The sequence below is a fragment of the Carassius carassius genome, chromosome 16, assembly GCF_963082965.1.
Source record: "Carassius carassius chromosome 16, fCarCar2.1, whole genome shotgun sequence".
NCBI classification, from domain to species: Eukaryota; Metazoa; Chordata; class Actinopteri; order Cypriniformes; family Cyprinidae; genus Carassius; species Carassius carassius.
The window spans coordinates 9,390,695-9,402,662 of record NC_081770.1 but is presented as its reverse complement, the minus strand read 5'-3'; the positions used below and the strand labels follow the sequence as shown (position 1 = coordinate 9,402,662).

The following is an 11,968-nucleotide window of genomic DNA, read 5'->3' as shown; positions in this document are numbered from 1 at the left end:
TTACCTGTATGATAATTGCTGTTATTATGATTTCCCTTTATTTCATAATAAGTCATGTTGATTCATTGCTGCACAGGGAATCACTTGTTTACTTTGTGTCTCTACATTGATGGTTATAATAAATAAATATAATAATTGTACTTGTTTTTTTATTAATTGCACAGCTGTAATATTACGTACACATTCATGTTCATATACAGTACATATTAAACATTTGCTGTGTTGATTTTATAGTTTACACCTTTAAAACAGTTTGATATAAAGCAAAGAGTTTTTCTTCAGCAAAAGATCCTCCAGCAGATGTTGGTTTGTGTTTCAGGTGTTCCTGCTGTTGAACGAGATGAAGTGACAAAGTCAGTGAAGGAGGGAGAATCTGTCACTTTGGATCCTGCCGTAGGAAGAAAAGCATATAATGTGATGACATGGTATTTTAATGACATTGTCATCACTGAAATCACTGGAGATCAGAGTAAGATCTGTTCAGATGATGAGTGTAAAGAGAGATTCAGAGACAGACTGAAGCTGGATCATCAGACTGGATCTCTGACCATCATGAACACCAGAAACACAGACTCTGGAGAATATAAACTAGTGATAGTCAGCAGCAGATTCAGTATTCACCGTCGTCGTCGTAGTATTGGTGTCACCAGTGTTAAAAGATTCAGTGTTTCAGTCATTGGTGAGTATAATTCCTCTTTTTCTTGAGGAATTTTAACATGCTGGTGAGTATTTTTAAATCCAGACATTAATAATGACTGTCTGTATTTATTGTTTCAGAATTAGGTTTGTCTTCTGGGGCTATTGCAGGAATAGTTCTTGCTGGTCTGTTTGTGGCTGCTGTTGCTGTGGTTTACATGAACAGAATACGGTCTCAGAGAGTAAGTATTACAGTTGATTTAACAAGATATGTGATTTAACTGTGCAGATTGATTTAAAAGAACCTCATTACTCTGTAAAATAATTATATGTTGTAAATACAAACATTATTGGAGTTATTTTTTTACAAAAAAATATGATTTCAGTTAAAATGTCATATTTAATTCAATCTATTACTTGCTTCCTTGTAATTATTTGTTAAATTGACTACATTAATATTTTTATGTAGTTATAATTAATTATATAATTTATTTATCCCAATTGGTGTCACAGCTAGTCAGGATGTTATACAAATGAACACTGTAAAACTTCACCCTTTTTTATCATGCTAATGAACGTTCACAGGTGAGCTGGTGTCAAAAAGAATAAAACACTAATTAGCTTATAAACTAAATCACAAATGATATCAAAACAAAAATTGCAAATTTATTCAAATAGCTAGTAGAGAGTACTGCTATATAATAACCAGTACTGCTAACTGATATATATATATATATATATATATATATATATATATATATATAAAACTTTATTTTTTCCACTTATTTGTTTCCACATTTATTTATTTCTAAATTTCTTTGTACATAGGGTAATGAAGAGGGTGTGTTTTACCGCTAATAATACTTACGCTAATTCTATTCATATTGCTTTATTGGCATGATATAATTAGATACTATGGAATGTCAAAGCCGACATAATTAGAAATAATTAATAAATGTACAAAAAAAGTAAAAAAAAGCAAATATAAATAAATATATAAATAATAAATAATAAATAATTATTTATTTATAATTGTATTTCTTATGTATTTTTATTAAATTCCACATTTTTCACATTTATATATTTATTTATTTCCACATTTATTTTTACATTTCTTTGTACATAGGGTAATGAGGAGGGTGTATTTTACCTCCAGCCAGAGTAGGCGAGGCGACACTGTTGATAGTGAAGGATGTATGACTTAGATGGGCAATATGGTCAAAATCTTATATATCAGATCAGATCAGACTACAGACAGTGCACTGGGGCCCATACCACATATTAATACTGTACCACCAAATATTAATAATACGATATAATTAATGTACTTTAATAGCCTAGTGGTAGAACTTCTGTCAAGCATTTCTGAGGTCCTGAGTTCTAATCCATCCTCGTTTAGATTTTTTTTTTTTTCCCTCATTAAAACCAAAGGTGTTCATCGTTGATTGTATATCAAGAGCAAGGACACGTTTGTGTGCATTTGTTTTGTGCTATGATGAAATGTTATCTTATGAACTAGCGTAGTCTTTTCATTTCATAGGACTATTTATGTTTAAATTTTGGGCAATAATATTCATTTTGCATTTTTATTTATTAATTTATAATTATAATAATTCCATAAGATACATATTGCCAAAGCATTGTACATAGCAGAATGAACTTACCGATTCAATATTTCAAGCATTTTAGATGAGCAGGTTGTTTAGGAATATGTATGTGGATTTTTAATGTCAAAACTAGAGGCTCAGTGTTTGTAATTGAATGCCAAATAATAAAAAAATTAAAATGATAATAATAACATGGTGCAGGTTACTTTTGTCTTCCTGGATATTGTGATATTTAAATCACAATCCACTTTGTGGCATAAGTTGTGAGTGACGTAGGAATGTGTTTCCATGTCCAAGCTTGTATGAGCACTAATTATTCAACATCATAACTCCTGTGAATCTATTTTCTTACAGGGGAAAGAAACCTGTAGAAGACCCCAAATCAGACATACAATTTAGGTCTAATGGGGTGCCACCTAATCCATCTGAGACCGAAGCCTCCTGCATGTTCATATCGGTTCCCTGAAGAGTCCTGAAATGAGTTCTTGCTTCGTCTGACAAACCAATTTGATTTGGATATCAACAACTGATGAGCTGTAAATAGTTTTTTAAGGAGTTTAATAATGCATTAAAACATGTAACGTGTATATGTAAATATGTAATTTGTCAAATAAAAGTCAGCTACAAAAAAAAAAAAAAAAAAAACAGAAATGATGGAGGGCCTCCACAGCACATCCACAATGGAGAATAAATGGACGCACACACACACACACACGCTCTTATACACACATATAACACCACATGCAGGTTTGACAGTAATTGTCATAAATGAATATATATATATTTATATTTTTACAATAATGATTTTGTAGTTTCTTGTGAAAAAGAGCTAACTATGTAATGTTTTTTATTGGAGTCTCTTATGCTCATCAAGGCTGTATTTAGTTGATCAAAAATACAGAAAAACAGTAATTTTGTGAAGAATTTCTAATATTGGTTTCCTATCTTATTATACTTTTAAAAATCATTTTTATTAATTTATTCAGTGACGCAGCACTGTATTTTCAGTATCATTACTCCAATCTTCAGTGACACATGATCCTTTAGAAATCATTCTAATGTGCTGAGTTATTATCAGTGTTGATAATATTATCAGTTTTGTGCTGCTTAATATTTTTTGGAACCTGTGTTCCATAAATAAAATAAATGGTTAAAAACAAGAGAATTTATTCAAAATATAAATTTTGACAATATTCTAACAATATCACTTTTTGTCCATTTAACTCCTAAATCCTTGCTGAATAAAAGTATTCTAAAAGTTTCTTTAAATAAAAGTACTGACCCCAAACAGTGGTGTATATTTGAGGGCTTCAGACGAAGAACCATATAAGTCCATATTTTCAATTTTTGAATAATACATTTTTTTTTAATTTGGACTCTGAATATTATATTACTTTTTTTTTTTTAATTGAAGATAGACAACAAAAGCTTCCCAATTCTAATGAGATAGGATTTTTTAGTATCAATCTTAAAAATAAAAAGTTAGAGTAATTTACATTTCTGGAATGTGGAAGAACAGTATATGTCCAGTTAATGTGGAATAACAGTATAAGTCCAATTAATCATATCAATTTAAACCACTGGAGATTTAATTCTTTTATCTTAGTTTTAATACAGTAACAGAACCTTAAAGAAAATATTAAGCATTTATTTCTTTCAATTTCTTTTATTTTTTGCCAACGTAAATCACAGAACAAAAACGCGGACAATACGGTACGAACAATGAACAATACATAAGCCTACTTATAGTACAGAAAATAAACGTCAGTACAAACAAACCGTACATACTTACAATAAACAGTAATAACGGTAAACAATACATATTTACAATACAGACATACATCATCTTCATTCCATGCTGGTTCCATATGCTAGTTTACCATATATGTCTTCCTTTTTTTGGTTCTAAATAAAATAAAATAAATACCTATATATTACTATTATACAACATAAGATAAAGCATACAAGATAAGCTAAAGCTACTTTTATGATTCATTTCACACAATATACACAATATATCCCACCTTTCCCTGCACATGACCTACACATACCAGGCTACTCTTCACATTCTAGTGTCCCATAAAATGCTTGGGCCTCCGCTGGCATGTAGGCTAGCATTTTCATAAGGTCATGGTGCTTCTCCTTCTTGATGGGCAGAGGGTCCTCGTAAGCACGAGCATACGTGGTGGAAAACAAGGGAGCTGGAGGTGGTTGATTCTTCCTCTGTTTGGTGATCAGCCAATGCTTCCATCCCTCGTAGAGGCTGTGGCTCCCTTTTGTGTGGACACACCATGGATCAGTAGCTGAAATCATGATTCAACAAGAAATTCAATAAAGATTCTTCCTTCACGCACATATCCCCAACACTGTTAATCTCAGAAAACCAGTTTAGTTTTAGTCTAGTTCTTTAGTTTTTTACCTGTCACTTTCACCCACATCATGGATGTGATTAGGAAGCCAGGTGGATGCTTTAATGTTGCATCAGGGAGCTGCCTGAAGTCCGCACATTTCATCTCAATTACTTTAAATGGATGCAGCTGCCTGGCTCCACGGATCATCTCGGCGACATCGCTGGGGGTGTGGAGTGTGGACACCTTACGCCTCTTGTCCAGCGTGGCAAATGAACGGTCACAGGGAAGGAAGGAGTGACCAGACACCATGAACTTCTGCTCTATCTGACTGAAGTACCCTCTAGATACGAGTAGGGCCATGAGGTTTAGGACTCGCCAGTTGTTGTTCTGCCCACAGCATCGGTCACTATAGATGATGAGCTTCCGTTCCTTTGCCTGGACTAGGGGAGCGAAAGATGTTTCTGCCCACTTCAAAAGACAGCTTGCCACCTCGATGGAACCTCTGCGAGCGATGCCCTCATGCCAGAGGCACATTGTAGGAGGTTTGTCAATGCCCATCTCCTGGATACAGAGGTTGTAGTTGGCCAGCTGCCGTTGATAGTACACGTTGGAGTGTGTCAGGTTTGGCGTGAACACTACCCCCTGCATGTCAATGCAAATGACATGGCAGTCATCATTGGTTTTGGCCAACTCTGTGTCAGCCTGCAACTGGGTGTACGCTTTTTCACTTTTTCACGCTTTTTTCACTCTCGGCTGCGATCTTCAACCTTTCTCCATCTGTTGTAGCAGCTACTAATTTTGAGAACAGGGCGTCACATTTTGCACAAGTATCACTTCTTGGCTGCCCAAAACTGAGGTTTTGCTGCTTGAAGATGTCCCTATAGAGCCAGAACTTTGCAGTGGATGCTGGATTGTTTTCCTTGTATAGGCGGAACATGCGGAGCAGGTTTAAATCAGGGCTCAGGTACTCCCTCTCCACATCTCCCTTCATCCGTGAGTAGTGGTTCAGTTGGCGTGGGAAGCTCAGGATGTGCTCTCTTATCCCCTCTCTCTCTGCAGGATGAATGCTATGAGGCCTAAAAAATAAACAACACAACTCATGAACAAGGGAAATATAATAAACTGGTCTGTTTTGCACAATTGCATTGTTTCTGTGACAATAAAATTTAATATAATTGTAAACTTTTCTCTAAACTATAGGATTTTGTTTTTCACAAACAATCATTAAAGGGATACTTCAGGATTTAGCATTTAGCTTTGTATTAGTAGAAAACCAGTAGTATTTTCGAATTACCATGCTTTCCTCCCTCATATCCCCCTGAGATGAGAGATTTATGTATTTTTTGTCTGGAAAAAACCTCAGATGATGCAAAAATTGTCATTGTTTACATGCACACCTTTTGTTTCAATCTAACTGAATTCATTCTGATTGGTGAATCTAAATGTAATGTTTACATGAACGCTAAACATGTGATTGATTGATGTGTGCGTTTTAGCATTGCTAAGAAAATTCCCGCTCCTCCGTGAGAGACACGAGACCGGTGCGTCTCACAGGTGTTGCTCACCAGTAATCACGCCACCGGCCTCGCGCCGTTCTCCCGAGGCCCTCAGTCTCGTCCTGCTCGCCACAGTAAACACAGTGAATGGCAACTGTAGAACGCAAAAGCGAATCCCGGACATTTTGGCCGATCTCGAAATCCTGGGATCATACATTACATTTGCATAGCACTTTACCTCTGATATCAATCTCAAAGTGCAAGAATATGTTTCCTGACTGGGCAACAACAGTGAGCTGAATCCTAACCATTACAGTTTGTGCATGCTGGCGTTATAGGGTGGCAAGGCACCCGACGCCCTATAATGCCAGCGTCCAGTGCACCATTAGATCAGGCAATGTTGTAGGGCAACTGATGCTGACATTGGTGCAGCTTTAAAAACTAACAGGACGAGAGCATGAGGTCCTTCAAGATTTTTTTTTTTTACCTGTTCTTATGTTTTCCTCTGAAGTCCTCTAATGGAGACCTGACTACCTGCTCTGTTCCCTCAGACTGACTGCCTAACTTTTCTTGAATAACCTTTTCAAAGATAAGTAACTTTAAATAAATATGTTATGGACAATGTATCTAATTAAAATCATGCATGTAATAAAAAGTTAACAAATGGAAAAAGCTAGGCTGTATAAAACTTGCCTGTAGGCGACTGTTGGTCAGTTGAAAGACTGACATAAATGTGAGCTTACAAACAGCAAGTCTTTGGCCTCCTTGTTGCACATGGTACTTGAAGGTGTACTTCCTCTTTGTATTCTCAGTGTCGGGCCCACGTGGTCGTCTGCGACTCACCTTGTGCTAGAAGTAAAAAGACATATTGGGATGATCAGTGATCAGGCACATATGCAGTCTTAGTGAATTAAAGGCATACAGTAGTATTCAATTCACTGGTTATTTCATGCCTACATTGTAATGCATTGCATACTGTTGACATGATATGGTCATGAATTGCTTAAGTTAGCATACCTGCTCTAAACGAGAGAGAATGATAGCCTGCTGCCTCTCATAAGAGACAGCATAAAACTCTGTGAAGAGCTGGAGTTTTCTTTGGTCTGTTAGGCTTGAACACTGCCTGGGACATGTCTCCTTGCACGCCTTTCCCTTAACAGATACAAAGTCACATTAGCGTTTTTTTGTTTTTTTTGAGCTATAAAACACTAGAGCTATTAGCAGCTATTAAGGTTACTAGCTAGAATATATAACAGCTTACACAATCAATGCATTTTTTTTATTACCTTTTTTTATTTATTTTTATTATTTATTAAATAACAAGTAACAAACATAGCATAGCATACAATATTACAAAAACAAAGTGTTGCATTCAATGGTAACAGGGATCCAAAAATTATATCAAAATATTTTAAACACGTCAATGACTTTCTTTTTTTTTTTTTTTTACCAATTTCAGTGAAGACATAAAGCAATCAAATTCTACTCTAAACATCTTAAAGATTGGTGATGAATTTACATATTTTTGTTTATGTATATAAAATTCTGCCAGCAGTCCTTATAACACAATCAATGAATGGTAAAAAAACATTCAAGCCTAACATTAGACGCAGCTGGGCTGCACCTAAAGCGTTTCGATTCATTTCTCCGTGGTTATAAGGAGTAACTTAGAGACATGTTTAAAACGTCCCCTGAATCCTAATTTTCTCAGCTTTCATATCGACCCATTCATGACTTGAGCCTTTAAACAGAGTGAGCTATGTGAATGAACTGTAGTAGACGACGCCCAGTAGCCTACACGCCCTTCTGACTGTAGCCGCTAACTTTATGTAGATACTTTGTATACGGTTTTTCACTCACCTCTTTTGCTGGACATTTTCCTCGTTTTTGCTCTCCTCTCCGGTTCACATATGGTTTCCCAGCATCCCTCAAAGACTTCATTGCTCTGTCCTTCCATTCATTCATGTTCGCTCTCCTTTTTTTTTTTTACCGACGTTTCGTCTATTAATGTCCGCAGCGGACATGAAAGCAACCGGCGTCTCCATTTTTCGTTACTGGACATAAACGGTTTTTCCGCGTGAGACTATTTTAAAATTTTAAATTCAGAGTTTTGGTCGCGTGAACAGCCCCCAAAGTGATTCTGTATACAAAGTGGCACACATACATTGAAGTCACATGGTTATCTCAATTTTTGTTTTTTTGGACTTATACGGTTGTTCGTCGCATGTACTCATTTAACACACACACACACAAATATTTTGAACAAATACTGTTATTTATACTTTTTATTTATCAAAGAATCCTTAAATGAGTACATGCGACGAACAACCGTATAAGTCCAAAAAAACAAAAATTGAGATAACCATGTGCAGGGGCGTCGGACTGGGGGGGTAAAGGGTACCGAGTACCCAGGGCCCGAGGCAGGGGGGGGCCCTTAGAAGTCAGTTTTCTATACATACATATACATGCACTAACATTTGTATAGCATTTATGTACAACTAAAAAAGTTCCTGTGCAAAACTAAACTTGTAGTTAGGCGCTGGTTTGGTATAAAAAAGTCATTTTCATGCTGTGCAGGCCCCCACACCCCTCTCGAATCAATGCAAATGGTACGACCCGCAGGTCAGGTGCTTCTGCTGCGGACCCGCGGTGATTGAATCAGTTGATGAGACAGGAGCTGGAGTGAGCCGTGAAGAGTCATGTCTCTCCTTAAGAAAGGAAAATCAGGGGCTCAAAAACGAAAAGAGAAGCAGAATAAAGAGAGAAGGGCAAATGAGGGCAAGCAGTTGCTCACAAATTTTTTTGAAAAGAGAGGTGAGCTCCAAATGCATCATCAAGCATTGACATTGTTTTAACATAAATATCTACTCCCGGTAGAATAGCATACATTTATGTTTGCATTTATGAATAATATACCAATACTTTATAGTATCACACCCTTCATAGCGAGCAAACAATGTTTCTGATTATTACATGGCTTGGCTGAATTCCAATGTAGAATGCGGTCTGTTATTTCTTGATAACAGACCGCTGCGAAGTATAACAGACCGTTGCCATGAAAAACAGCGCGTTGCTATGGACGCGGAACGGACTATTTTCTTTGGCGGAAGCAATACAATCGTTTTTCAATAAATCAATAAACTCCTTTTTAAATCAATAATTCGTGGCAAATTATTTATTTATTTTGTGGGTAGCCATGTAATAAGCGGGATAATGTATAGAGAGGCGGTCGTTATAGCGAATAACAACCCCGACAGGCTGAACAGGACCCCGACACGAAGCGGAGGATAATGTAATCTAACGTTATACATTATCCCTTACGTAAATAACAGGGAGTGAGAAGCAGACGGAGCTCAACACACTGCCACTCCAGGCAGCTGCCTAAATGCTTGTCTCCTCTTCTGCTGCAGTTCTCCCCACTCTCAGAGTCAGAAGTTTACATGAAAACACTGTATATTTCCCTCCATTGTCAAAATCTAACACCCGCGAAAACACAGATCGTTAGCGCCTATTTTACCGCATTGTTATGCAAATTAGCTCGCACACGCTCTTACATTAAGTACAGGATTGTTCTCAGTATAATAATGCACATCTTAATGATTGAAAAATGACTTATTTTAAAACATAATTCAAAGACTGAATGTCTAGTTTGGCGGTTAGTTTACCCTGTGATTCTATAGTCTAGTCTGCATTTATTTTAAACAGACAAATAATCATCAATTATCTTGTACTTAGCCTACACTTTAAAAAAAAAGGTATTGTGACAATAAAGGATATTTAAGCAACCATTTGAAGCCATATATTTCAGTTTCAGAGTCAGACCCTGCAGCAGCAGGCCCCTCATCATGGCTAGGTGAAAGCAGTGACAGTGAGGTGGATGTGAGTGTGACAGTGAGACAAGGTGAGCTTTTTAACACTTAGTAATTAGTAATTAAGTGTTAAGAGGAAATAAGCAAAATTAGTACATTGTTATTGTACACATTTAAACTTTAAAGTGTAATTACTTATTACAGTTTAAAGTTTACAGTTTAAAGTTTAAATGTGTACAATAACAATGTACCCATTTTGCTTATTTCCTCTTGTAGCAGAGGCAGAAATAGAAGATGAGGTTGATATTCATATAAGTGATCAGAGGGAAAGTGAAGAATGTGATGAAGGTAGTCAGGAGCAGGAGGACAGAGCTGAAGAGGAAAGAGAAGAGAATGAGAGACTTAGGGATACTGGAGAGGGATTGTCAGAGGACCCAGGATTATGGCCAACAACTCTTACTGATAAGCACAGGAAAACTATTGTTCAAATGCTAGCAAAAAACTGGACTTTAAAGACCTGATCAGCAAATTTGCGCATGCAAAGACCCGTCAATGGGCATTTAGTAAAAACTGACATTATTTAGTTTGTGTTTCAGACCAAAGTTTTTCTCATTTGGTATGGTCATTTTCAGAACTGCTTTACAGTATATTTGATTTAGTCCAGGTTTGGACCTGCTAGACCTTTTGTCATCTCAGTAAGTAGTACTTTCGACAATAAAACAAAAATATATTAATCAGAGTGTGGCCTATTTTGTTTACATTTTAAGTGTTTTTATGATAAAAATGCAATACCTTACCCATTGGTATCACTATGGTATTGGGGGCCCAGCAAGATGGTTTGTACCCAGGGCCCAAAATTTGGTGCTACGCCCCTGACCATGTGACTTCAATGTATGTGTGCCACTTTGTATACAGAATCACTTTGGGGGCTGTTCGCGCGACCAAAACTCTGAATTTAAAATTTTAAAATAGTCTCACGCGGAAAAACCGTTTATGTCCACTAACGAAAAATGGAGACGCCGGTTGCTTTCATGTCCGCTGCGGACATTAATAGACGAAACGTCGGTAAAAAAAAAAAGGAGAGCGAACATGAATGAATGGAAGGACAGAGCAAGGAAGTCTTTGAGGGATGCTGGGAAACCATATGTGAACCGGAGAGGAGAGCAAAAACGAGGAAAATGTCCAGCAAAAGAGGTGAGTGAAAAACCGTATACAAAGTATCTACATAAAGTTAGCGGTTACAGTCAGAGGGGCGTGTAGGCTACTGGGCGTCGTCTACTACAGTTCATTCATATAGCTCACTCTGTTTAAAGGCTCAAGTCATGAATGGGTCGATATGAAAGCTGAGAAAATTAGGATTCAGGGGACGTTTTAAACATGTCTCTAAGTTACTCCTTATAACCACGGAGAAATGAATCGAAACGCTTTAGGTGCAGCCCAGCTGCGTCTAATGTTAGGCTTGAATGTTTTTTTTTTTTTTTTTACCATTCATTGATCAGAATCAGAATCAGAATCAGAATCAGAATGAGCTTTATTGCCAGGTATGTTCACACATACGAGGAATTTGTTTTCGTGACAGAGCTCCGCAGTGCAACATAACAGCGACAGAACAAAAAACACAATAAGGAATAAAAAATACAAAAAAATACAAATAGGTGGGTAAGGAATGACAATATACAAATTGACAATGTATGGCAGGTATATTAAAAAGAGCATTTATGTATGTACGTGTATATTATGTGGAAAAATTGTAACTGTACGCTAAGTATGTGTGTTTGGATAAATAAGTGTATGTGTATATAAATATAAGTAGTATAGTGTGTTCCATGTATGTACATGTATATTATGTGCAAAAGATTTACGTGTACGCTAAGTATGTGTGTTGGATAAAAAGTGTAGTGTATATAAATATAAATAGTGTAGTGTGTCCCACAGTTATTATCAGCTGTTCATAAGATGGATTGCCTGAGGGAAGAAACTGTTCCTGTGTCTGGTCGTTCTGGTGCTCAGTGCTCTGTAGCGTCGACCAGATGGCAACAGTTCAAAGAGGGAGTGTGCTGGATGTGAGG

The 11,968-nt window shown here is 36.7% G+C and overlaps 1 protein-coding gene across 1 annotated transcript in view; it reads left to right on the top strand.

Moving 5' to 3' along the window:
* The window catches only part of LOC132159346 (carcinoembryonic antigen-related cell adhesion molecule 1-like), a 165,453-nt gene extending 164,536 nt beyond the window's left edge, over positions 1-917 (top strand). The window contains exons 5-6 of the mRNA XM_059568858.1: positions 320-679; positions 778-917. Of these exons, the coding sequence (XP_059424841.1) occupies positions 320-679; positions 778-917 (500 nt within the window). The remainder of the gene's footprint in view (positions 1-319; positions 680-777) is intronic.
* Positions 918-11,968: the final 11,051 nt, after the last annotated feature.